Source organism: Elaeis guineensis, chromosome 14 (genome assembly GCF_000442705.2).
Source record: "Elaeis guineensis isolate ETL-2024a chromosome 14, EG11, whole genome shotgun sequence".
Classification (NCBI taxonomy): domain Eukaryota; kingdom Viridiplantae; phylum Streptophyta; class Magnoliopsida; order Arecales; family Arecaceae; genus Elaeis; species Elaeis guineensis.
The window spans coordinates 49,376,546-49,403,882 of NC_026006.2; the positions used below are offsets into that span (position 1 = coordinate 49,376,546).

Here is a 27,337-nt window from a genome sequence, read left to right on the forward strand (position 1 = left end):
CCAATATGGTTCAAATATAATTTCTACATATTTTAAGATGCTTATACCAGAAATGATTTGGATTCTCAATTTAAGTAGCCTATGATGCTTCTGAATTTATTTTCACCACTCGTTTTGCAGTGATTTAATAGGTAAAGAGTTTCTAAAACACGACTTTCAGTTTATGGGCCTAGACATCATAGATCACAAATCTTTATTTTGAAACCTGCGTCTTTCAAATCGATCCAACTGGATTCAGTCTCAAATCCAGTCACCCTCATATTACCTTGATTCTTAGTAATAACAGCATTATCACTCTCCTAAGAGGTTTTCGAACCTATTCCCCCTTATGACTCTCAATGGATTATAAATGAACAATCAATAATGTTCTTAAAAAGAGACCTTAGAATGCAGAAATGATGTCAAGAGTGGGTCCCTTTTGTCATCAGGCAAATACATATTTCAGATAGACATTCTCCAGTTGAAAATATATATATGCTAACATAGATTTACATACACAGGTGGGGAAACAATATCCCCCACAATCAGACCTGTACTCCCTTCTGGAAATAGCTAGGATCAGATCCTGCAGTTTTGATCAATGAAGACCTGTGCCTGAACTCAATAAAATTATCAAGTTGTCGGAATCAGCATATGGACATCCCAAACTCAAAAACTGTCTGACAGAGGCCCAACAGTGGCATTAGCATTAAAACAATAATAAGCTCTATGAGATAACTTAATACGACAAATTGTAACAGTGCTCACATATATCAATAAGACAAGAATTGTCATCGGTAAGTCAAAAGTTTTGAAGAGCATGGAATGTACACCAATGCTAGAGGCATTGCCAACAAAAAGTAAAAGGTAGAACATTTGTCGAACTTAAGAGCCCTAGCCTTTGCTGAAAATGGGTCAAACATAAGTAGGGCTGGAAATGGGATGGGCCGGGCCAAGCTGGGCCATACCTCTACCCAGCCCAAAACTTTTTGGGGATTCGGCTGGGCTTAGGCCTGAATTTTTTTGAAAAACTTAGGCCCTAGCCTAGCCCGAATCCAATTGCGCCAACCTCGTGTGTCACCACCATCAACTGCGGAAGTCTGCTTACGAGTCCTCCGATCGCTTCACCATTGTGAAGCTCTCTCCCACCTTCCCCTCCACCACCACACCCCCCCCACCCCCGCCCCTCACGGCACTAGCCTCCACAACACCGCTGCTGCCACCCTCTCTAGTGACGATAAGCACTTCACCACCTTGCCCTTCTGCCGCTGCCTCGTCGTTCTCCACTGAAGCATGTTATCCAACGAGTTGTTTGTCAACGAGACTAACATCTCCATCTCATTGTTGTCGTCCTCCTCGTCAAAATAATCACCACCCTCCCTCTTATCATCCTCACCCACCGCTGCAGGAGGAAGAAAATCATCGTCGTTGTCGAAGTCGATCTTCCCACATGGGAAAAAAAATCATTGCTGTCGTCAAAATTGATCTTATCATCTCGCTTCTCTTCCCACGAGAGGCATGCCAAGGTTTTTTTGGGCGAGTGGGAGGTCGTCAACCTCAGCATCAGCAACGATGAAAGAGCTAGGAGCTAGGGATGGGAGATTAGATTGGTCTCAGCAATGATCGATTAGAGTAGTCGGAAGGAGGGCCCGAGGGGGTCCTAAATATGATCTGGTCAAGTGGGCTGGGTTCGAGTCTTCAATCGGACTCCATGTCGGATTTTGTATGGGCTCGAGCTCAAGTTGGGCCAATGATATACATGACCTCTGCCTGAGAAACAAATAGGCTCTATATTTAAAACCAAACCTGGTCTAAACTTTCTTGGGCCTAGCCCGAGCTCAACCTAAAGTCAGGCCAACCCAAGCCCAATTCCAATCCTAAGCACAAATTTGGTAAGGCTTGCTTGACCAAAGCATACACAAGTTAGAGTTGAGATTATTGATGTCAATTTGATCCATCGTGATGGAAAGAGCAGACAAAAATTTCTGATTAATGGGAGTTTGATAACCTTAAGTGAAAAAATTGCATAAGTTGGGTTGAAAAACTTAACCAACTTGACCCAAACCTAGCCCAAATAGGGTTGGTTCGGGTTATGAGGTCAAGTTTTGCCGCACCTAATTTTATGCCAATATCAACAAGTTGTCATACACTAATTGTTCTTTTATTTAAAAATTGAACAAAAATGAAAAAATATTTTATATTCTTTGTTCCCATAGCATGAACATATCATGATGCAATCAGAAAGTAGGGAGTAATTCCCTCAACTCAATCAACTCGAATCTTTTGAAAAAAATTAGATAAAAGCAGAAAACTTCGCGAAAGTAAGATCCAGATCCCATTTTCGATCATTAATAAATAACAAAATGAGTTACATAGTCTCAGTGGAGGTCCACCCTTCCACAATACAGGTAGGGGTGCAAATGGATTCGGTCAACCTAGATCTTAAGTGACCCCGATCCGATCCGGTTCCTTGATCGAATTCGAATATTGGACTCAAACCCAGTCCAATAAAAGATCGGATCAGATCCATGATCAAATTTCTTGACCCAATGGGTCATTCGAATCGGACAGGATCCATGTATAACCCAGCCCCAATCTATGAAATGCAGATTCAGTTCACGTCCAGATCAGATCTAGATCAACATAGAGTTGTTTTAATAGTGGCAGTGATTTTTTAGCTCAATATGAGTCTCAAACATTTATTTTTCATAAGGTTTTTAACTCGATACTTAGATTGGGATTTTGGCATAAGAAAAAATTTGAAAACTAAAGATATGATTTTCTTCACCAATTAGCACCATAGGATTGCCAAGTTGAATGATTGCTGCTTCATTGAGATCTATCCTTTTCAAGAAAAGATGGTGTGAGACCAACCTTATGGCAACAATCTGTAGATCAAGAGCAATGAATCTTATATATTACAAAAACTAAGTGGAGGCTCAAGAGTGAGTTGAAAATGGTGATGACTCATGGTGGCTTGAATAGAAAGGGTTAAAGTGGATTGAACAAGTTTTTTTTAAGTTTAGGTGGCATGACTATGCGACATGTCATAAACCAATTGTCTTATCGAGATAGGTGGGGATGGCTAAGTCCAAATACCTTAAAGATATAATTGTTTCCAGCAATCATGAGGGCTACCTTGGAGTGGCAGTTGTGGGCATATATATTAATAAATGCAGATGGAAATAAACAAGAGATGTTACGAACCCATTGTGTGCAGCTAGTCATTATGTTGGTAATTATACCTTTCGATTACTTATTTTTTTAATCTAAAATTTCTGAAAAATTATCTTGCTCTAATGGTTCGAGGTCAAATATTATGTATTGAAGCTACACCTGCAGTTTTTAGAATAATGCTTGATATGCTAGTATACATAGACTGCTAGTGATGCTATTATTTCATCTATATTGCTCATAATTCAACAGTAAAACAAAAACTTGTAAGAGCTCCAAAGAGAGTTAGGCTGAGTTAGAAGATGCGATAGTTCAAATGAGTATTCGAGTCCTATACTGGATTTAGATTGGACCAGGTCAGATTGAATTATTTATCTTAAGACCCAAATCAACCCAAAAATATCCATAAATTGGATCGGATCAGGACAAATCAAAATTCAGTAAACCCAGACCCAACTCGAAAAATGAAATAAATCCAATTTTAGAACCAGACCTGGCTCCACGGGTCCTTTAAAATGGTTCAAGTTAGATCTACGCATGTCAGGTCGGGTTGGGTTGGGTCGGGTTGGGTCACGGGTTAACCCAACCCATTTGCACCCTTAAATACATATCAGATTCTTCTTCTAGTTAAAAGGGGACAACTTTTCTGAAATAGATATGACTAGTGACAATCATCATCAAAAAGCTAAATTCCTAAAAGAGGTAGTTCTTGACTTCTATATCGATTTTCCTATAGCCACTTTACATAATTTTTCTCGAATTGGGAGATATGCTAGTCAAAATCATCCTTAAAAAGGATATTTTTGCCTTGATAACCCTTTTCAGAGTCCAAACTATAGAATTTGGCCCCGACCACTTGGTGTGCCGCACCTTAAATGGTGGCGCCATGTCGTAAAGCTTGTAGAGTTACCTGATTTCAACAAAAAAAAAAAAACACTCCAATTAAATGTCATACAGGAAAGTTATGGCCTCCAGAAATTTAATATGTAATCTGAGATCGAGTCTAGATCATACCATAACTTTCCTTTTAACAAATCCATCTATTTATGACAACATGATAGGAAAATACAATATTATGAGACCTATCAAAAGCTTTATCATGTGCAATATGAAATTTCATTTTTTTTTAAAAATGGTCTTCTACATGGTTGCAATACCCTATGAAGATAATTCTCCACTTCATCAAGATCTTGTTCCAATATTTTTATCACTCTCAAGACATTTGCATTATGGGTTGGTATCTCCCACTACCAATTTGAACTAAGTCCATGTTAATTTCCACGTCTACTACATTAACACGATATCATCAATTAGTATTCGCCCAATACCTCTAATTATAAGTAATAGGTTCATCAATGAGAAGTATGCAAGTGATATGGGACAAGTGCCTATGCTTGGTTTATGCCCTTTCTTACCAAACTTAGTGTTTTTCCAACAAGTTTTAGCACTTCTTATAACTCCATTCAAAGATGCCCTTCAAATCAGTGATTCCCTCTAGCTTCATTTTCCTCGTTTGAATGATAGTCTCAAGCCTTAAGTCTTCTGAAGCCATTTTGCATGTTGAGAATTTATAATACAATTAATTAAGGGAATGTAGTGCCAGCACCACCAGAAATCAAAAGACTATTCCTCACATTGTTCAGTAAATAGATCTTTAGACAGAAACTACAACAAAGATGGAACTGGATCTTATGAACTGTTACCTGATTTTTCCACAATGGAATAAACAAGGTTAAATATCATATAGATAATGTCATGTAATTACTAAATTTTAATTGATGTTGCAGATCAATCATGCTCCATAAAAGGCATCATTTGATATTCAAAGCAGCTGGCATAGCAGGACCTACTTTATTACACGATACCAACCTGAAGTATCTACAGAATTAGTCATGGAACAGAGACTTATTAATATTTATACACACATGGTAATTGCAATCACAATTAGGCACCAAGGTTTACATAGGAAGTAAGCATTTTTAAATCTTTAAAATGTTATTTATCTTTTTGTTAAGTGCCACATCATCTTTTTAATACCATATGAAATTAAATATTCTAATTTATTTAAATTTTTGCCTTCATATCATACAAACCTGGAATGATAATATGTTGGTATATGGAAAAAGAATATTTAAATTTAAATGTGATATCCAACATATATATAAAATACAGATGGCAGCTCAATTTTTTTGATAACACACTAATTAATCAATTGCAGCTCTAATAATTATTTATTTTGGTTCTAGGGTAACCCACCATATTAACCAGTAGCAACTAATCTCCCATAAAAATCAACTACTTAACCCAGCGTATATTGAAATTTTATACACACCTTGACTTGCTTGTGCAGAGTGCTGACTTCCAAATCATGCAGTTAGACTACAGGTTGAAGGATCTTTCTAAAGGCTACTTAAATTGAGAAGCAATTTTGACAATGTTCGAATGAAGAACCAATTGAACAATTCAGCTGATATACTGCATTCTTGTGCAAGCCAGTACAATGATCCTGAAAGAGATTTTGCAACAAATGTTACCACAGCAGCTGTTGCAAATTGAACTGAAGCGCAGAACATGACCGATCTTATGAATGCATGACGCATGCATGCAATGCAGATGGAAATGCAAACCTTGAACCATCAAACTCTAAACATTGATTAGTCATCATCCTCTTCCTCTTGATTGTTAGCATGGCTAATCTTTTGAGCACGATACATGTCAGCAACCTAAAGAAATTTGACCCAACAATGTTCAGCAAGGAAAAAAAAAAAAAATCAATGGCAATGGTAAGCACAGATCAAGCTTAAGACTTTGAGAATTATGACATAAATATACCTGATCGGATGTTGTCGCTTGTTCAGGGCTTTTGTCATCACGAACACGTAACAAACGAGGAAATCGAAGCGAAATACCCTTTTAAAGATGATGGACAGAATTAAATGCAATGCATATCCACCAGTTAATTTCGCATATTATGATTGTAATGATGGGATTGTAAAATACCGAAAAAATACAATGTTATGGAAAAATTTTGTTACCATACTAACCTTATTTGGATCCACTATGCCACTAGCAGCACGATGAACAGGGCTGATGCTCAAATCTGCTGCCTTCACCTCCCAAACCTGCCATAAAAGTAAACCTACAAACATGATCTGGGAAATGTGCGTACAAGAGATGTCCAAACTGAATCTTTATTTTTCAATTTTTCAATCATTAGGGGTCTTCACTTGGGTACAGATATTGTTTACAGTTGACACTCTAGGTCTAGACTATATTTGGAAAGCTTCTAAGTCATTACAATTACATTTCACATTCATCAAATGACTTACTGCATTGGCTTTTCGAGGGATACAATTTTTACTAATTTTATAAGTATCTGGATTTATTAGGGAAGTGTACTAGCATGGTACTTCAAAGTATCCAAGTTATAGAAGGAAGACTCCTCTTTCAGCAGTCAAATTTAGAGATGTCATTGCTGTCTACAATCATACAAGAGAGAATCTGATTGAATTCTGTTTTGCCGGAAAAAGAGGACTTCACCCCCTCCTACCCTCTATCTCCTTTTATGGTTGATCTTTGTTGAAGGGAACCTATAGCCTCCTAGAAAATGAGTTGAAATTTGTTTTCAGATAGAGATTATTGCAAAGGTCCTACAAGGATGTTACAGCATCAACAGTTAGAGACAGTGGCAATACGTTTCATTAGTTTCAGTTGTAGTGTTTTACAGCTATCACTTTCCCTTCTATAATATGGCCAATAACAATATTTAGAGGGTTTCAAGTCATTAATTTAAACTAGGAATAGCAATTCATAAATTTTATAGAATATAATAATTTTCTAATTAAGATTATAAATGTTTGTTTTTAGTTGTATTTTCTTTTCTAGAACATCGTTTTGTCTTAATGGTACAGAAAAAAGAGAGCAAGGATGAAATGACAGCTGTTAGCTCTGCTGAGACAGCGACCTTTCTCTTCATGTGGGAGATATCAGGTTCCAGCCTGAGTGGGGGAGAACAGCTTACTGTATTCCCATAGAAGTATTACATTGTCAAAAACGTTTGAACTTAAAGAGGCTAGATATTTTAAGTATAGGACTGAAAATGCAAAGGATGAAAATACAGGATTATTTTGGTATACGTAAGTGCAAATAATCTTTTAAGGGAAAACAAAAGACCAATAAAGTGCTTTTTCATGAGCATATTTCTTAAAGATTATGTGACATTAGGAATAACAAGAATATGCATAATGCATTTGATTCATGCAATACTGTTATTATCTAAAGTAACAATCTCTAAAAAGATATTCTCTTGATACTATCTGACTTGAATAAACTTCCGCTGCTATCATGCAATTAATAGGTTAAATAAAAGGTTCTTTTAGCTACATATAAATTTAAAAATATCTAGAAGTCAGGAGTGTATTGATGAGGGCAGTGGACAAAATCCCTCAGTTATAATGAAGATGGCTAGTGTAAACTGTAAAGTATGATTTGTTGTGCCACTTTAATGTGATAAAGATAACTTTCTAGATAACAAGGCACAAATAAGACAATCTGAAATAAAAATTTTTGCTTTGAACAAATGGATCTGAATGTTTTCACCTTGTCTTTGATAACCTAGCATCTCTTTCCATGTTCACATTCTATCATACATTATGGATGTTCTACCTTTTCAATTGATCCATACGGATCAAAACAAATGATAATCAAAACCTTAACATAGGCAGGGTGATACTGGTAGAGCATGTTGCAGTGAGAACTTGAAGGGTATATGAGAAGAGGTGAGATTGTGATCGCCTTTGGGTATAGCATTGCATGACTAAAGAGACCCGGAATGATTGTTACAAAGAGTCTCTCTCCTGAGACTCAGAATATCTTAAGAATATGATTTTAATCTATTTGATATCATATATGGTTTCATTTTCAAGTTTGTATTCAATAGCTTGTTTCTAGAAGATGCCTAGCTCCAAGCATATAATATCTTTGTCTAGTCATGCATTTTCCAGGGATTGCCCTACAAAATTTAATGCTGGTATACTGTTCCCTAGTTCATTGGTCCAATAGTCAAAAGCCACTGCACTAGTGCATACTTGCAATTCAGAGACCATATGCCACCACAAGATCAATAGCAGATCGCCCAAAGGCAACTCTCTCTCTCTCTCTCTCTCCAAACCTATATCCAGCATGTAGCACTCAAATCCTCCACTCTAGCATAATCAAGTTGCTTTGATTAATATCCTCTCTCCCTTTGGCAGTCCTTGTATTGCACCTTCCATTCCCTAATAATTATGGATTAATTTATTCCGATCCCACCAATGGTGTAAGTTGTTAACAGTAGCAGTCATTTTGTCCCAAGGTTCACGATTTCGATACCAGACCCACACCGGTACCATCCTATTACAACATTAGTCTGTCTAGTATAGTACTCGGTTCTGCATACCAAGTGTCGATATGCCACTCATATCCGATACCAGTTCGATACCGATACATCAACACAGCAAACCTTGATTTATCCATTTTACATTAACAACTTATTGTACTTTTTTTCACGTCACTTCAGTTAGAATGATAATTAACCAATATAACTTAAAAGTAAAAGGAAGCTGATGGCTTACTAACTGAGGCTGCTTATAATATTTCTTTCATGCCAGTTCCAAGTCAAATATTTAACGTTTCATCACTTGTCCACCAACATAGTCACCAAAAGGTACATAAGCATGTGAAAGAGAACGCCAGGAGCAAAAGGATGCAAGTTTGTCATAATACTAAAAGAAATGAAAATAAAATGAAATTATGAATCTTAATGAGCTAATATTGTTACCTCTGCTGGTTCAAACCATACATCTGGATTCACTGTATCAGCATACTGATAATAAGGCTGGAAATGGGCATAGAAAACAATACAGTTTATAAGAGAATGTACAGAACATGGTATAGACAACAATTTCATAATTTTTCCCAGGAAAATTTAGTAATGATGTCGAATTACCTTTGGCAAAGGAATCACTTTACTGCGAAGGCTTGCAGAACATTCTTCAAGCTGTGACTCAGAAAATCCCGTACCTGTAAAGCATCAAATGAAAATTTTATACAGCATTTCTTTTAATTGGAGTTTGTAAAATATATGCATCAAATATTACTGATTTACCTATGTTACAAATGGTTTGATATTCTTCATTGTGTTCATCATAGCAAGCAAGAAGAAACGAACCATAAACCCCTATAAGAGAAAATATATAAGCCATAATGCACCCGAAGAGAAATTTGAAAAAAAGAGCAATGAAAATGTTCATGAATAGACACTATGAATTCAGATCCCAATAGGACGTCCTGTGGGACACCGAGACAGGGTACCATCCCATGTATTGGGACAGACCGTTCCGCTAAAGTCCCAGCGTCCCGATCGAGATGCCTTGGGACATCCTCTGTCCCAAGTGTCGAAACGGGACGGGACAACAACGCATCCTGTTCCAAGAGAAAACTGGGACAGCTCCGTCCGACGGGATTTAAAATCTTGATAGACACTACATGAAAGATAATCTTCACACATTGAAATATGGGTTGTGATCTCTGTGTTGAAAGTTTTAACATCACATAAACTTGGTTCAGCAAAAGCAAGTGCTGAATATTTACCTGTACGTTTTCCACGACCATGGAATGCCGCAATAGGCACCAAATCTAGTGAGTCACCAATGCTGCCAGAAATGCTAGTGTTAAAATGATGAAGGCAAAATACATGAATCAATAGATGAGGAACTGTAAGAGAACAGTAAATTGCATAAATTGATTAGGTACAAAATTGAAAAATCCAATTATCACCAGTGATTAGGAAGGCAGACATCCTCAAGGAACATTGGATGAAGGATCAAAAGCACATGAGCATATATAATTAAATAAAGAAAAGTGATTATTTCATGATGCAACACTAGCTGACAAAGATAAGGGTTGTTGCTGCTTAGGATATCATGTGTGGCTTAGGATATCTTACAGCATTTCTCACTTAATATTAGAAATCATTGGTTCAAGAGGGAATAATTAGAGGGTTCAAACCTGATACAATAAGCATAAGTCTTCATAATGTGTGTAAAAAAGGTAGGTACTATGAACATTTCAAAAAATTTTAAAATTTGAAGTGACTAGAAGCTAAATCTTGGGTTACTAACTGAAGGTTAAGATCATGATTACCGAAGATTTCAAAATCATTCTAAGTCTAATTCAGATTTTTAATTGAAGAAATGAAGAAAATACTTCAAAAAGATAATTTTGCATTCTAAATGCGTAATCTTAGAATCATGTTTCCCATTATTATATTTGCTTTTCATTGTCAAACTTGTAAGTTTTTTGTACTCCAGATTTGAGAAGTCAAACCATCAGCAGTCCTTTAATCTCCTTCCAAGGCTCGTGTGCTGGATGTCATGAAGGATAAATGAATGTCCTCTGTAAATTCTTATGATTTTTACTAACTCCTGTTCATTATTAGAGCTTAACCAAATTCAATGTTCAGAAAAAAAAAAAATTGAACAGATAGCTAGCCAAACACCTTCGCAAGTCAAAAAATGAAGACAGCATCTTTACCTGTCCATGTAGTCTTTCTTCAGCTTCAGCCAGTTGTTTGACCGCTTCGAGGGCTCATATGTGGCATCTTTATCCAACGTCTTGATAATCAATCCTTCACAACTTCATTAAATATAGAAAATAAACAGATGCACGAAAATCATCACATATAAAGAGAATAACAGGCTGCTCAGAAACATGTGAAGCACAATATGTTATAAAATATTTATGACCATCAAAAGCATATACAGATATATATAGTACAGCCGTACCGGACCGAACCGCCAGGTACAGGGCGTACCAAACCGGACCGGCAGCCAGTCGATCCGGTTCGGGGGTTTTTTCCGAAAAACCCTTCCAAACCGCACCGAACCGCCCAGTTTGGTACAGTTCGCGTCCAAACCATCCAAAACTGGACGGTATGGACCGCTACGCTCCGGTTTGGTGTGAACCGAACCGTACAGACATGTGCACATGGAAAAAAGGGGGAGGGGGAAGGGGGGAGGGGAGTGGGGCCTGGGCTGTCTTTTAGTGGCAGCCCAGGTGAATGGATTCTCTGAGAAGCTCGAGAGCTCTCAGAGAACTCCCGAAGCTTTCAAGTCTCAACGAAACTGTTGAGACGCCAAAAAAATAAGAAAAAAAGAAAAATTCCGTTAAATCGCAGCACTGATTCGAGGAGACGCTGAATTTTGGCCGGAAGTAAGATAATGTGTTATTCTTTTAGTAAATATTTTATTTTTTTTATTTTTGTTGTTAAAAATAGGATAAGAACGAGGAAGTATGAAAATAAGAAGAAATCATGCCAAAATTTTGTGATTTTGGTACGATTTAATTACATGTGATAGATCTTTGGAAGATCTACATGACACTAAAATTATTAATTTTTATTAATTATATATTTTTTAAATATTTATATATATTTATTCATAAAAAAATTATTAAAAAAATAAATTTAAAAAAATAAAAAATCAGAGTTTTAGAATCATGTTTAGAATGACTCAAGCTACTTAAATCTAATCTTGAATTTTTTTTGAAATATTTGAAATTAAAAAATATTTTTAAATTATTTAAATAATAAAAAATATTATAAAATAAAAATATATAAAAATAGTGTTATATTTTAGTTAATTCAAAAATATTATTTGAAGCATATAACATATTTATTTTGAATTTATAAATTTTAAAATTATTATTGAAATTATTTTAAATTTATATATATTTTTTTTAATTATCATTAAACTAACATGTTTTGTTATACTTGCAGATATTTATAAAAAAAAATTTAGAGCATGACGTTCAATGACTTTAATTAATTATATATTTTTTAATATATATTTATTTATACAAAAATTATTAAAAAATAAATTAAAAATTAAAAATCAGAGTTTTTTTAAAAATTGAGAATAATGTTTAGAATGATTCAAGCAACTGAAATATTTGAATCTAACTTGAAAATTTTTTGAAATTTTTGAAATTAAAAATATTTTTATAAATATTTAAATAATAAAAAATATTATCAAATAAAAAAATATAAAATTAGTGTTATATTACAGTTAATTCAAAAATATTATTTGAAGCACATAACATATTTTTTTGAATTCATGAATTTTTACTTTATATGTAATATTTTTTTAATAATTATTAAACTGTCGTGTTTTGTTATGCCTGCAGAAATGAGTAAGAAGAAAGATTCAGAGCGTGACATTGGTTGGGATCATGACGAGATGCTCTCAGCTCGACATCATTGGAGATGCAAATGGTGCAACACAGAGTTCAAAAAAGGAGGGGTGACTAGGTTGAAGCAGCACCTAACTGGTGGTTATCCTGATGTGTCCATATGTCGGAAATGTCCGCAAGAGATCCGACAATTGATGAAAAAGCACTTTGCTAATTCGAAAGCAGCGAAGGAAAAGACAAAGCAGAAAAAGATCGAAGTAGACCGTCGAGCTGCAGAGCCACCTTCTTATCACTCTAGAGAGTCAGAGGAAGCTTCTGCTCCAGATGATGAGGCATAGATTGAAGCTGTCATTCAGGCAAGCTTCGCTGATTAGTACCGACAGGAGGAGATAGCCCGATATAGAGAGAGATTTGGACCATCATGCTACGAATTGGGGTCTGGATCAGCGACCGATGGGGAAGAATTCAAGTTGAGGACTACCTCAGTCAGAGAGTCCGGTGGTAGAGGGAGCAGCGCAGCATGTCTTCTTTGTTGGAAGCTTTTGGCAGTAGGAAGTCCTCTAGAGATATTCCAACAGGAGCTACCATCCATGATTTGGATCCACATGCTTTGCTCGGCAAGGATTCAACGCAGTAGAGAATTGACACTGGTGAAAAAAGATAAAAAGAAAGATATGTGGCGAGCTATTGGATCATGATTTTATTTCAGTCATATTCCAACAAATGCAGCAGCCAATCCTTACTACCGATCTGCTATTTCAACCATAGAGGCTGTCGGTCAGGGTGTAGATCCGTCAGGACCTAAGGACATCTATGGTCAGCTTCTTGACAGCAACAAGGAGGATCTACAGAGATGGATTGCTTCTTACAAAAATAAATGGCCTACATACGAACTGACAGTGATGTGTGATGGTTGGATCGGTCCTACTAGACGGAGCATCATTAATTTTTTGACATATTATGATGGAAAAATATTTTTTCACAAATCAATTGATGCTTCAGATAAGATGCACGATGCCACATATATCCTTGATCTGATGAAGGAGGTAATTGATTCAGTGGGTGAGCAGCATGTCGTGCAGATCATCACAGATAATGGACCACAATATAAGGCTGCTGGAGAGTTGCTGATGGAGCAGCGACCGCAGATATACTGGACCCCATGTGCTGCATATTGCATTGATCTTATATTGATGGATATTGAAAAGATTCGTAGGGTACAGCAGGTAGTGGAGATTGCCCAGACTATTACTAGATTCATCTACAACCACACATGGGTTCTTTCATTGATGCGGACGTATACTGGAGGAGAGATCTTAAGACCGGATATCACATGATTTGCTACCAACTACATAGCACTTGATAGTCTCCTTCGAAAGAAAGCAGCCTTACGTCAGATGTTTGTCAGTGCTGAGTGGCAGGAGAGTAGATATGCGAGGGCTGGCACTGATGGAAGTCATGTGGAGAATTTGGTGACGAGTCAGTCATTCTGGCAATGGGCTGAGAAGATAGTGAAGGCTATTAAGCCATTATATGAGGTGCTTCGCATCGTGAACAATGAAAGATATCCCCAGATGGACTTCTTATATTACATGATGGAGAGGGCAAAAAACAGATCAGTGAGAATGATCCGAAACATGCTCAAGAATTCATTAACATCATTGAGCGCCGTTGGAACTATCAGATGGATAGAGATTTACATCTAGCCGGTAAGCACGGATTCAAAAATATTTTAAAATATTTTTTCTTATGCTTGTAAAAGTGTACTTAATCAGCCATGAAATTTATCTGCAGCTTATTATTTGAATCCGAGATTTCAGTATACTATTCTCGGGATAGATATGGACAACGAGCTTCTTGCTGCTCTTCGTAATGTGATATATAAGATGATGCCTGATCCAGAAATCACGTCGTTGTGTCTGCAAGAAGTATACTAGTTGTTTACAGATGTGATTATTCAACTGAATTCGATCTATACTCAACGATATATTTATAAATTTAATAAATATATTTTTTTCAGATAAAACAGTTTAGAAAGGGACCAGACAGCTTTGGAGTTCCATCAGCTGTCGTAAGCAAAAAGCAAATGAATCTAAATAAATTACATATCAATAATGAGCAGCATAAATTGATATGTAATTTTGCTTAATAATATCATAAAATTTGATATGCAATTTTGCTTTTGCAGCGGAATGGTGGATTCATTTTGGAATGTTCGCAAAACATTTAAGAGGTGTAGCTGTCCGTATTCTTTTTTAGACGGTCTCTGCTAATGACTGTGAGCGCAATTGATCGACTTTCGTCCTTATCCACAGCAAACAGAAAAATCGTCTGACACAAAAATACCTCAATGATCTTGTATATGTTCACTACAAGCTGAGGTTGAGGCTAAACTGCATTCAGAAGGAAGTACAGCTGAAGTATACTGATCCAACGCTAGATGATTATGCTGACGAGGACGACGATCCGATCATCAGATGGCTTGCAGGTTAGCAGCAGGAGCCAAAGCTTGATGAGTCGGGATCCTCTCCACGACCAGCCAGTATGGTTGTTAGAGAGATCAAGGTGGATCCAGGGCAATGGACAGAAAAAAATATACCACATAAAGTTCCAGCTGATTAGCTACAGTCTGAGGGGACACAAGGAACTCATTCATCACATGACTCGATGTCCGATACTTCTTCACAGATGTTCGAGCGACAGATGTATAGACGAGATCGGCAGTCAGCAAGAAGACATCCATCCTCTCAATCACAGAAAACTCAATCACAGAGGGGTACAAGGGAAAAAAAGAAAAGACAGTTGCGCGTGCACCACTCTCGAGAGTACAGGAGCTATCTGGCTTAGATTCAGACATCAGAGAAAGTGATGATGATACTGATAATAGTAGCCATGGATCTGATGATTAAGGAGGAACTGAAAGACAGGAGACCACTGTTTATGAGACAACCACAGGGTGATATTCGATTCACCGATGAGTCCTAGTTTACACATGCCACACAAGATAGGAATCATGGTGGACGAGTCGGTAGAGATCGTGGAGAGTCGATTTCATATAGACGACGGGCTCCTAGAAGTCGTCCAGCACACGATGCAGCTGCAGACGATCTTGCACGTGGAGTAGGATCCATAGATCTATCTAGATCATCCTCGCATTATGGATCCTATTATCCGCAGCCACCTTATAATCCATATGGATATGATGCATCCGAGGCATCGTCTTCTAGTGGTTACTACACTATGCAGCCTGGAGCATCTTACAAATCAGATTTTGCTACCGACATATTCGGATGAGCTCCTCTACAGCCATACCATTATCTCGAAGATACTTCTCAGAGCCAGAATTTGAGTGAGAGATCTAAGATGTCTTACAATCCAAAGAGGATGCCTTATGGGATGAATATTCAAGAGTACGGTGCAGCTTGGTTAGAAGATTGGACTGATATTCCTCCAGATTATGTTAATGATCCAAATATCTACGAGTATCACAGACAATCGATAAGAAATTAAATACAGAGTAGATCTTGAGGTTAGTATATCAGTTGTTGTGCTTTATACTTTAAACATTTAGATATATTTTAATGCATATTTTATATATTTTTTCTTTAATTTTAGGATGATATAGTTACAATATAATGTAAATAAATATATATTTGAAATTTTGGATCAAGAATCTTTGTACTGCTACCTAACTCAAAATTTGAATCCAAATATGTCAATAATATGCAATATAATACAATTTTTGGATTATATTTATGAATTAATAACTTGAACACCTACCAAAAAAAAAATGCAAACAAAAAAATTGTACTGGTACCGAATCGATACGCCGAGGCATACCGTGTGTTGGTACGGTACCAGTACCGTACCATACCGGTCTGCCACCGGTATGGCATCCGATACCGGTACAGCAATCCTTGGTACAGACATTAACCAAAATTATTAGGACTATGAGGAAGTAATCAAAAAATTGCTGATACCAAAATATGTAATAAATATTTATGGCCATCAAAAGGACAGATAGTTATAGAACAAATATTGACCAAAAATCAAACAGTAAGGATGTGATCAAGAAACTACCGATATCAAAAGCAGGCAAAAACTCCCCTCTAAAAGATATTAACAAGAATGAGTAAGGTTTGCTTAAAGAAGACCATGGAAGCAACCATAGCATGGAACTGGCTTCAGTTACCAATTTACCATATACCATAAATGAGGACCTATATCAGACAAATTAAAAGAGATTCTCACATAGTTGATGTTCATTTCCTCCTCATGCAAACTAGCAACAGACTGATACAAGTCTATGCAAGTGTCAACTCTCATAACCTACAAATTAAGATATTTTACGAAAAAACCTCATCCAGAATGAAGTGGTTCAGAAAAGAAGTAAAAGACACATCTGTGTTGCTCTCTCATGTGGAAACAGAACATCTTATGTGGTAAGTAAAAACAAAGAGGAACAATCCATTCTCCCCTCCAGGAATTACCTACTGACACTTAATTATGATATGCTTCTAGCTTATTTTTGAACTCGAATTCTATTATTTAATGATTCTATATTGACCACCTTGTCCTCATCCTCCTTTCACTGTGAACAAGAAATTATATGCTATAAAATTTGGAAGAGGCATAGAAATGGCAGGATATTTTGTTGGGTTTTTTAACTGTTTAGATCCAAGGCTAAATCATGAATACCCTATTATTAAATAATATCACAAATTAACAGAAGGTAATCTAGTTAATTAGTCTAAAGGTGCTCATATGTGTCTTCCCTATATCATCTGCTCTATTTACAAACTAGGAGCTCTTTTTGGAATGCTTTTACTTCATGAATATGCTTATGTTGATTGAGAGGTGATAGTAAATAAAATGTTAAGCCACCTGAACTGAATTTTGACACTCCACTCTCAACAGAAAATAAAGGAAACTTGTTTTGTTTTTGTTGCTAGAGGTCATTGCTTGGTGCAATGGTAAAAGACTTGGGCTGACAAGTGCAATTAGCACAGGTTCAAGTCTTGGAGCAGCCACTTTGTAAATAAAAACTTAAAAAAAAAAATTAAAAAAAAAAAAAACACCAAACTTTAGGTCCGTCTCTAGTTTGCCCCTCTCATGACCCCAGATTGCCAGTACCATAACCGGGTAATGTGCTTTTTATATTGTTTTTGTTCCAAAGGATATGTATGCACTGAATTCACATTAATTTATGTCTTGCAATATCATTGAGTAACTAGTCTTATAGTCTGGTAGACGATGAGCAGAATAAACATGAGATAGTTGTAAATCGACATGACACTGTTGTGTTGCCATTCATCTTTGCTCGCAATATCGTAATATACAGTTTGCTATTTCAATTTGAGGACAGCAAAGAATTTTAAGGCTCCCATAGACAGGTAAAATGTTTTCACAAAAGCATTCTGCTTCCATTGACTCATCTACATGCCCATGAAATTCAAGATGCCCTTTCCATTTCTCTCACTTCTACACCAACTATGGCCATTACCACTCTGACAGAACCATTGTTAATCTAACAAAATCACAGTTTCACACTAATTCATTCCTGTGAATCTAGAAATCAGATCCCAGTGGGAAGGCTAAAATAAACACTGAAATATCCATCTCCATTAAGACTATTGACATTTTAGATTATAAAGAACTTAATGCGCACAAAGTTCTTGAAAGGCAAAGCATATCAAAAGAAACCTGAATGAGCACAACTGACAAGCAAAAACTTCAAGCAAAAGGAGAGACTGGAAGGCTAGTTGATGCTCAGTAAAAGTCCCATCAAAAATATATATTGATGTTATTTCTATTATAATACCTGGTGTTCAAGGCCGCCTCAAGGAATTTTTGTATTTCCTCGACATCATTTGTTGTAATTGCAGTTGCAAACTGGAATACTCCTGGCACTTCCTCAAAAGAACTATAAAGATGCTGTAGAAAAGAATGCCACAAACCATAGTGAATTCATGCCTAATGAAAATTACATCTGAGTTTGAAGAACATACTAGGTCAAGAATAAAATGGAAATGCCCAAAAAAAAAAATGCAACTCACAATGCTGTGCCAAGCCATAGCAAGCTTTTTAAGACACTAATGCCGATCTAGTTTGGACACTTAGCAAGAGATGACAAACACTAGAAATTCAATTAACTACAGAAGAATGCAGGAAAGAACCAGAATTTAGTGTTTTAAATATAGAAGTAACTATTTGGAGAAGTATGTATTTGCATCCAGGATGGTATGAACCACACACAACATATGTTCTAAATATAGTAATCCTTGTCCTCATCCTCCTTTCAAATAGGTAGAACAACTGGTGGGTTTCTTTAGTCAATGTTAGTCGATCTGGTTTGTCTTTATACTTTATAGTTTATCAGAGGTTTACAAGGCACACAATTTTACTGGTAAAACATAGGTTACATATAATTATATTTGATGCTTGGTGGATCATAGTGCTTCTGCAACCTGAAATGTGTTTGGGCACCGAGCTTTGGATTTATTTCTTTAGTTTTTTTTGGATCAATCAACATTTTATCATAGTGTCAGGAATAATAATAATCAAAAAAGCAGCATATCTGGAAAGTTTTATAGAATTTGCACCTTTAAGGCCCATATTTGATTCTTCTTAGAAACAAATCATACCATGAATCTTCACAAAAATGCTTTTTGTTCCTAACATGTCTGTCTTAGCTTTAGTAAAATTCACATAGAGCATTAGTAAAACCTATTCAAAAGTCATAGCTTTTAACATGTAAATCAAAACCAATTGAAAGAGTGTCCAAAGTAACAATACGTGGAACATATATTTGCAATTTGTATAGCAACAAAATTTTGACACAAAAATAATTTTCTCTCATCAATCAGGTACTATGATACCTGTCTACGAACTTTGAGTTGCTCTGGAAGAAGAGGTTGGCCATTGATATACAGAATATCAAAGCCAAAGGTGCACACTCTGACTTTTATGTCACTTATGATCACACCCTTACGAGCACGAGTGCTGAGCACCTGCCCAAAACAGGAAAAAAAAAATGCAAATGCTCCATAGTGCAATGCATTATGGCTTGCAAAGAAATATATCCCAGAAGGAACCACAAACAAATCACAACACTTATTATAAAATAGCTATATCTGAATGAAACATATACAAGAGAGACAAGACCATTAGGATTAATTTTATAAATTGGAAATGCAAGCTGGATACATTATAAATATTTACTCAGTATGGAACATGACTCATGGTAACGTATGCCATATGCATGCAGTATGTACAGCTAGATTTGCCAGCACAGTACATAATTAATTGTACATATCGGCTCCTTTTATCTACTATGCCATCAAGGTGAGCATTATGATGTACGCGAATGGAGACAAGCAAACTACCCAACTACATAGATCAACAAGCTAGGCATGCATTAATAGTTAGGTGAAGCCAGAATTTGGGATTATGCAGGTTTCAATGAAGCCACGTCAAGCATCATACAATGGGTAAAATACTAAACATCGGGTTGCCTAAAAGAACAGTATTTACAACAAACTAAGCATTCAATACTTTGTAAGCAAATAAAAACCTACATCAAAATGCCAAGTGACGCCAAATAGTACGTAAGTTGATGGGAAAGAACCATAATTAAGCCCTTCTGATATCAAATAGTGTGGTGTCAAAAACGAAGATGAGCAGTAATAGTCCCAAGTTAAAGATTAAAAATGCCGAAAGACTAAATGTCAATACTAAAACTTACAAACCATCAAAGAAGTTATCAAAGACATATATTGTAAGGTACCAGTACAATACTGAGTAAGGCCCACAATCTTGGTACTGGGTACCACATCAGCATGTTATTAGTTTGGAATAATGCAATACACAACCCATAATGAGACAGCTCCGGACCCTTTTTTCTCACTTTTATCACAATATTGTCGAAATTGGGTGGTAGGTATAGTATGGTATGCACCCTAGTACAGGGCAATACCACTCGGTTTGGACCAGTTATGAGGTAGTTTAGGTCAGTTCAGAACCTGAACCGAGCCAAAATCCTATCTCTTCTAGGTTTGACTAGTATAATTGGTACGTTCGAATTTTGAGATTCAGGAGAACACAGCAATCACTAGTACTGAGGTTCAAATCAATATATAAGCCAAATGGCCCTTACTGAGTTCAACCAAGCGAAATTGCCTGGCATTGCCCAATACCGACCCTTACCATTTCAACTTCGGGCAATACCATGATAGGAAGTGAGAAAAGTGTTGAAAGCCTGTCTTGGTATAGGATACAGATCAAATAGTACCGAGTACCGACTGTATTATACCAAACCAGTAATGTATCAGTGCAGTTCTCAGTACTAATTTTGTGCACCGTGCTTTAAAGTATAACAAAATGGATTAAAACCAATATAGATACATTTAATATATACATATATATAGGAGTATATACATATAGGAGTATGCCAAACTGTGTTGTGCGGCATGCACCATGGTAGCACTATGCGTAGGAGAAACTATAGCCATGAACGCGAACACTAGGACCACACAACATGCACCATGTTAGTGCTAGGGTCGTATAGATAGGCATTTAAAACCACGGTCAAAAGATTTACTATCGAAATGAATCCAAAGTGAATAGGGTGTAGAATAGTTGTTAATTATTAAAGTTTGGTGAAAGTTCTCTTAGTAATAGAAGATGCCTACATGCCACATGCAGAAGGTACAAGGGACTCTCAAAATTATTGTACTAATAATCTAAGGTGCATATTGGCATTAGTTATAAAAGAGTGACCTACAAATAACTATCATATAAGGATAATTGAATAATTGCCAAGACAAGGTGTAAGGACCACCGGCCAACTCAGTTGCGAGCGAACCAGCCAGACTAGCTCAGTCAGATGACAAATTAGGAGCATCCTCTATTTTGGGAAAAAATTAGGGTACCCCCATTTCAGGCCGCCCTGCCCTGTGGTGTGAATACCAATAGTGGTGCTCGCCACGCCTTACGATGCCATCGGTCCTCCTTAGGACTCATCAACTAGCCATCGATTGACTAGAGGGTGGTGAGGCCACTGCCTCCCCCCTCTGTTTAACCCTGTTTGACCCCCACAACTTATCTCTTTCCTCTCCCTCTCTCTCAGGTCAATTGCCACAGGGGGCTAGGGGGCTCCTAGATTCCAATTTCCACCACCCAGTCGATGACCGAAGCCCTTTTCCCTCTTCCTCTTCCCCTGTTTCTCCACATCCTCTGCTTTTGCCTATGGCTGGAGAGCATCAGCCTGTGTTGGATGCTGGTGAGTCCCAACCACCACAAGCCATCCCTCTCTTCCCCTCTCTCTTTTATCTTTCACTTTCCCTTACCCTCTCTCTCTCAGACCCAATCTCCCTCTCCCAGTATCTCTCTCTTTATCTCTCTTCCTCACCCTCTCTTTCTCATTGGGAAGGAAACAAGGGAAGGGACCCTAACCCTCCCCTTCTATTCTCTCTCTCTCTCTCTCTCTCTCTCTCTCTCTCTCTCGCCCCCTCTTCATCTCTTACCCGTCACTCCTAACACTTTTCCCACATTGTCCTTAATGTCCTCTCTATCTCTGTGGTTGCAGAGGAAGGAAGTAGATTGCAGCCAGCCTCCCCGTCTTCATTAGTGAGGTGACAATCACCTTACCTGAACTCTTTTAATTATGATTAGCATTGTTATTTTAAGGACAATTAAGTGAAAGGATTACGACTAAATAATTAGACTAGTATTAGATAGTTTGATGGGCAGGCTTATAGGAGATTTTAGCACTAGATAATTGTAGGCTTTGGTTTGAGGCCAAGAGTGGCTTTTGCAGAACCTCTAAATCCTTGGAAACGAGTTAAGGAAAGTAAATTGAAAATTTGTAGGAGTTTTAGAAATTATTATGATATTAATATAATTGTATTATAGGTTATAAGGCCTTAAAGAAATAATTTTGAAATATTGGACTTGCCTATAGTCCACACTTGCCAAGTAACCTCAACCTAATCAGAGAAATTTTAAATAATATATTTTTGAAAATGTATTTTGTATTAATTATTGTTAAATACTTTGAAAATTGCATTGTGTATGCCTTTAAATTGGATCAAGAAGAAATCTACTATATTATTGAGCTCTTGAATATCCATGACATCCATGTATTTTTCATAATCATGAGTTTGCTATTCCAAATAATTGAATTTTTTGAAACCTGGATTTTAATATTTTGAAGCATTTAAAATATATTGATTTGGACAATCTTGCTTGCATATCAATTATTAGAATTTATACTATGGATAATTGTGGATTTGTTAATTGTTGAGTCATATTTGCACATAGTAAAAATAAAATACAAAAATATTGGTTGAATAATTGGATTTTGTGGGTGTTGGTTGGAGTTTTAGTTTGACTATGTTTTGGACCCTGCCAATGGGCATTGTACGCTAGCAGTTCTAGAACTTAATTACTTCGGACCTACCCTATAGGGGTTAGTGCACTACTTCGGTCCTAATCCACAGAGGTTAAGTGCAATACTTTGGACCTACTCCACAGGGGTTAAACACAATACTTTGACCCCACCACAGGAACGATATGTGGTAATAGTTGTATAGTCTTATGAGTCAATAAATTATTTTAGAAAATAAACAAAGATACTTATTGATATCATTGACAAATTAATCTTGGCTCTGATATTGACTTTAAAATGCTCTTTTGGAATAACATTTGAATTAGTGATTTGGAAAATGATATATTTGCAGTATTTTGAAATTATATGTACCACTTTGATAATGCAAGGACTATATTATTAAAGAAGTTATTTCGTATCATGTATTCATCATGATTATATTTGCTATACTTGCTTGATCCCTTTGATTATAGTTTTGGTCACTTACTGGACTATTAGCTCACCCCTTTGATTTCTGTACTTTCCATAGCCCGAGGCTGGGACTGGAAATAGGGGGCTGGACCGGGCCCCACCCCTATCCAAGCCTAGCCCGAATTTTTTTTTAGGACTTCAAGATGGACTTAGGGTCGAAATTTTTTTTGAAAAATCCAGGCCCGAGCCCAGCTAGAATCCAATTGGGCTAGCCTGAATTACTTGTTTGGGCTAAAAATTGGGTTGGCTCGAACCTACCGGTAAATCTCTTTTGGCGATTCCGCTGGTTGTTTAAAATTTTAACTATGACTGCATTTTAAGAGATTAACTGATGGTCTATCAATATCAGCAAGTGATTATTTCATATGCCTTTTTAATATTAAACCCAGGGGGGTCGATGTATGGTATTGGTTTTGTGTTAACAAATACAAGCACAAAGGAATCTTATCCAATTTCTTTTAGGGAAAACCCGGCATGCAGAGGTAACATGCAAGACGGTTATCACGACAATTAATCGCTCATGTTCGAATTTGAAACCGCATTCATTGGCAATGCAATTGCTAAATCTAGTAACCAAGCCTAAGATCAGAAAGAAGATCATTTAATTGGCAAGGTAGAGCCATGAATTGTGCATTGATCTGCTCATTTACTAACATGGATGTGCATTGGTCCAAACCCACATGGGACTTACCACTAGCATCATGGTGGAACCAGCTTGGTTGCCAATCACAATCCTAGAGAAACTTCCACGATACGATCCAGCCCTGTGTCCCTATAATTAGGCTAGCGTATTCCTAAATCAGCCCCCTAAGCTATCACATATCAAAATTTGGTCCAACTTGCTAGAGAAGTTTCTACAATTTTACAACTCATCATTTCATTCTTTAGTTCTATGTTTATTGGCAACATTATCTCCTTCCTATTTTTATTGGCAACATAACTTGGAGTGGATCAGGCTTACATTCGGGCTCAGGTTTGGGCCGAGTAAATGGTATACCAAGCCCAGCCGATCCAATGGTATACCAAGCCCGGCCTGAAAAAGAGGGCTCTCTATCCAAGCCCAAACGTAGCTTGACATTGTTCAGGCCTTAGCCTGTAGCCCAACCCAAATTCAGGCCGGCTTGAGTCCATTTCCAGCCTTACCCGAGGTATAGGAAGAATCAGGTGGAGGTTGGACTTTGAGATTAGAGTGAGAATTTAGATTTAGTTGTATCAGGCTTGCCTTAACAATTTTGTCTGGAGCCCTTTGATATTGTTTTATGTAGTAATGTGTGAACCTCATAAAACTATGTAATTAGTTATGTTGGTCTAAGGTGTAGTTTCACCTGATTATATAAATTGAGAATGTTTTGGAAATTGGCTTGGTGAGTTTTGGAAATTATATGAATTTTGGAGATTTCAGTTATTAATTGTTTATTTGACAAGCTGTCACCTTGCATGCTTGTAGGCGCAGCCCTATATGTATGACACAGGTTGTCATGATCCTCGACATGCCCTTAGGTTGGGGGTGTGACAAAAGGTCCAAGGCAAAACAAATCCTGATAATTTGGTTGGAAGTCATGACTTATTAGGTATCTAGTCATTCAATAGGCAGCCCTCCAAGCCCCCTAGGCAATGAATAGGCTTAGGCAGGCCCTTAGCCAATTACCCATGATTTAGCAGCTTATGTAACCACAATAATAGGCCCAACTGCTTTACAAGACACCAAGAAGCCCACCTAGGCCGAACTGTCCCAAATTAATTGGATTAGGACAATTAGGGAAGCTAATCTAACAACCCGACCATATTGTTTATAAGTAATCAAGTTTTGATCTAGAACTAGAACAAATAAGCCCATAAGATTGGGTTTGGACATGACCATATCAGATCCAAAAACCCAATCAAAAATTTGAGAATATTTTATACAAGATTTTAAATTCTGTGGGACAAAAGTATCCCGATTTCTCCATGGAACGAGATACCCCACTGTCCTATCCCATCCTGACAGTAGTCCTAGTCATGCACCCCAGTGGACATCCTCCATCTTTCTCCCCTTCTTTCCTTTCTTTCTCCCTTCTTTTCTTTCTTTTTTTCTTTCTTCCTTCTTTCCTTTCTTTTCACCTACCTTTCTTTCTTTCTTTTCCTTTTCCTTTCTTATTCTTCTCCCTTCCTTTCTTTTTTCATTTTTTTTCTTCTTTCATTTAATTTTTTTTTCTTCATCTTTCCTTCCTTTTCTTCTTTCTTCTTTCTTCTTTCTTCTTTTATAGATGGGTTTCGGAGTCCCAAGTCTGTCCCAGTCCCATTTTCCGATAAGAATGGTACAGGACGGCCGAGATGCCCCCCATCCTATCGGGATATAAAATCTTGATTTTATATATATGATTGTTCAAAAGTCATAGAAATCAATGCGTCAAAATATGCATTTTAAGTTCCCATTTTGCATTTTGATTTATTACAAATTCATTCATTAGATTTAGACAAAGACCATCAAATTGATATGAGACTCTGTACAAAAAGTCATGGTCATCAGTAGAGAGTAGGAGGAAATTACCTAGGAGGAAATTACCTATTATATCGATTGTTCATTAAAATAAGGTTGTTCAGTGATTGACCCAAAATATATGCAAAAACATCAATGAAAAATATTATCTTGGAAAAACATTATATAGCAATTGAGGATTTAATTGTGAATTTATACCCAATCAAACGCAATAAGGAAAAACCAAACTGGAACCAAACCTCATTATGTTATCACATTGAAATTTCAGCCTAGCCAACTCTAACCAAAATTTGACCTGTTTACATTTATCTACTATCTTATGTGTTGGTCAATTATTTCAAAGGCAGGTCACAATAGGTGTAACAGCAGAACTATTTCAACTCCCCTCGCTCTCAGATTCGGATTTGCTCTTGCTTATTTCCAACTCCATATGAATAATTACTCATTTAGTATACATGTCATTTTGCATTTACCTGCTTGAATTATTGATATTTCCTTTTGAATGATCAATTAATATGACATATTTTTAAGGAAAATTGTTTATTAAATAATTAACATGCATGTTGCCGCACTTAGGTCCTCAAAGAAATGCTAGAATTTCCTCATTTTAGTCTGCATAAGGACATTATTTAAAGAAGGTTTAGAGAAAAAAAATGAAATCTCTCTACAACAAAAGAAAGCAGTTTTAAAAAAAAAATCTCAAGGTCATAATGTTTCAACCAAGATATTTATGAAGGTAAAAATGATAGAAAAGGACAATTCAAAAGGAAAAATGTAAAATAAAGAAGCCGGCTCACTGTAGAATTTCTCATCAATTTCCTTCTTAAGACAATCAGGAAATACAAACATAAGCAATCAACTATGTTTCCTTGAGGACATGTTCCAATGCAAGCTTCTGGAAGATTAGGTATACAGATTTTTAAAAAAAATATGAAAGAAGTTAAAATTTTTGCACAACAGATGGAATATCATACCTGAAAAGGTAAGATTTTCTGCTTCTCATGGTCATAAGCAACAATTTCACAATCCAGCACAAATGATTTCACAGTATCCTTTTTGAATCTACATGCAGATGTTAAAAAATTATTTATCATTAGAAAAATATATATTTGAAAAATTCCAGGTCAAATAATAACATCCAAGACCATGCTGGGTGGAGTTGTTGGTTTGCACAGAGGACGAACTTTTTTTGCTGGGACTATGTCAATCAGCAAAAAGATAAGGATGCAGATAACAATCAGCAAGAGATGAGCAGATTAATGCACCAACCGAAAAAAAAATGCAATTTATAAAACCCAGTAATCAAAAATGAGATGTGTGCATATAAGCAACTGGATTTGCAACACTGCATATGTAGTGCAGACTTCTATACATCTCGCTGATAAAGTGACAGTTGACTTCAAGATGCCTGAGCCTCTCATTAAATAACTCAGAATTTACCTGAATTCCCTAAAGATTTAAGCCGATATATTTTTAATTGGAGATAATTGTGCGAGGGATTCGAGAGCAATCATGTGATTTAGAACCTTTTTTTCCCCAAAAAAAAGAAACCACTTGAACCCGCGTCACTAAACAAATGCCAAAATAATATTAGTTGCATGTTTTATATTAACTCAGAA

At 36.6% G+C, this 27,337-nt stretch overlaps 1 protein-coding gene and 1 pseudogene across 2 annotated transcripts in view; one reads left to right on the forward strand and one right to left on the reverse strand.

Moving 5' to 3' along the window:
• Positions 1-384: 384 nt before the first annotated feature.
• LOC105057784 (DNA ligase 1) overlaps positions 385-27,337 on the reverse strand; it is a 34,043-nt gene continuing 7,090 nt past the window's right edge. Inside the window, exons 7-19 of one of the 2 annotated variants that reach the window (XM_073248422.1) lie at positions 26,693-26,780; positions 19,260-19,391; positions 18,203-18,315; positions 10,726-10,827; positions 9,784-9,845; positions 9,299-9,370; positions 9,140-9,213; positions 8,972-9,028; positions 6,198-6,275; positions 5,986-6,063; positions 5,781-5,876; positions 5,486-5,659; positions 385-594 (exon numbers count right to left, since the gene is read on the reverse strand). In XM_073248422.1, coding sequence (XP_073104523.1) covers positions 5,808-5,876; positions 5,986-6,063; positions 6,198-6,275; positions 8,972-9,028; positions 9,140-9,213; positions 9,299-9,370; positions 9,784-9,845; positions 10,726-10,827; positions 18,203-18,315; positions 19,260-19,391; positions 26,693-26,780 — 925 coding nt within the window. In that variant the 3' untranslated portion in view covers positions 385-594; positions 5,486-5,659; positions 5,781-5,807. The remainder of the gene's footprint in view (positions 595-5,485; positions 5,660-5,780; positions 5,877-5,985; positions 6,064-6,197; positions 6,276-8,971; positions 9,029-9,139; positions 9,214-9,298; positions 9,371-9,783; positions 9,846-10,725; positions 10,828-18,202; positions 18,316-19,259; positions 19,392-26,692; positions 26,781-27,337) is intronic. The other variant, XM_073248423.1, reaches the window with a different exon arrangement.
• Positions 12,378-15,891, forward strand: LOC140853758 (uncharacterized; annotated as a pseudogene).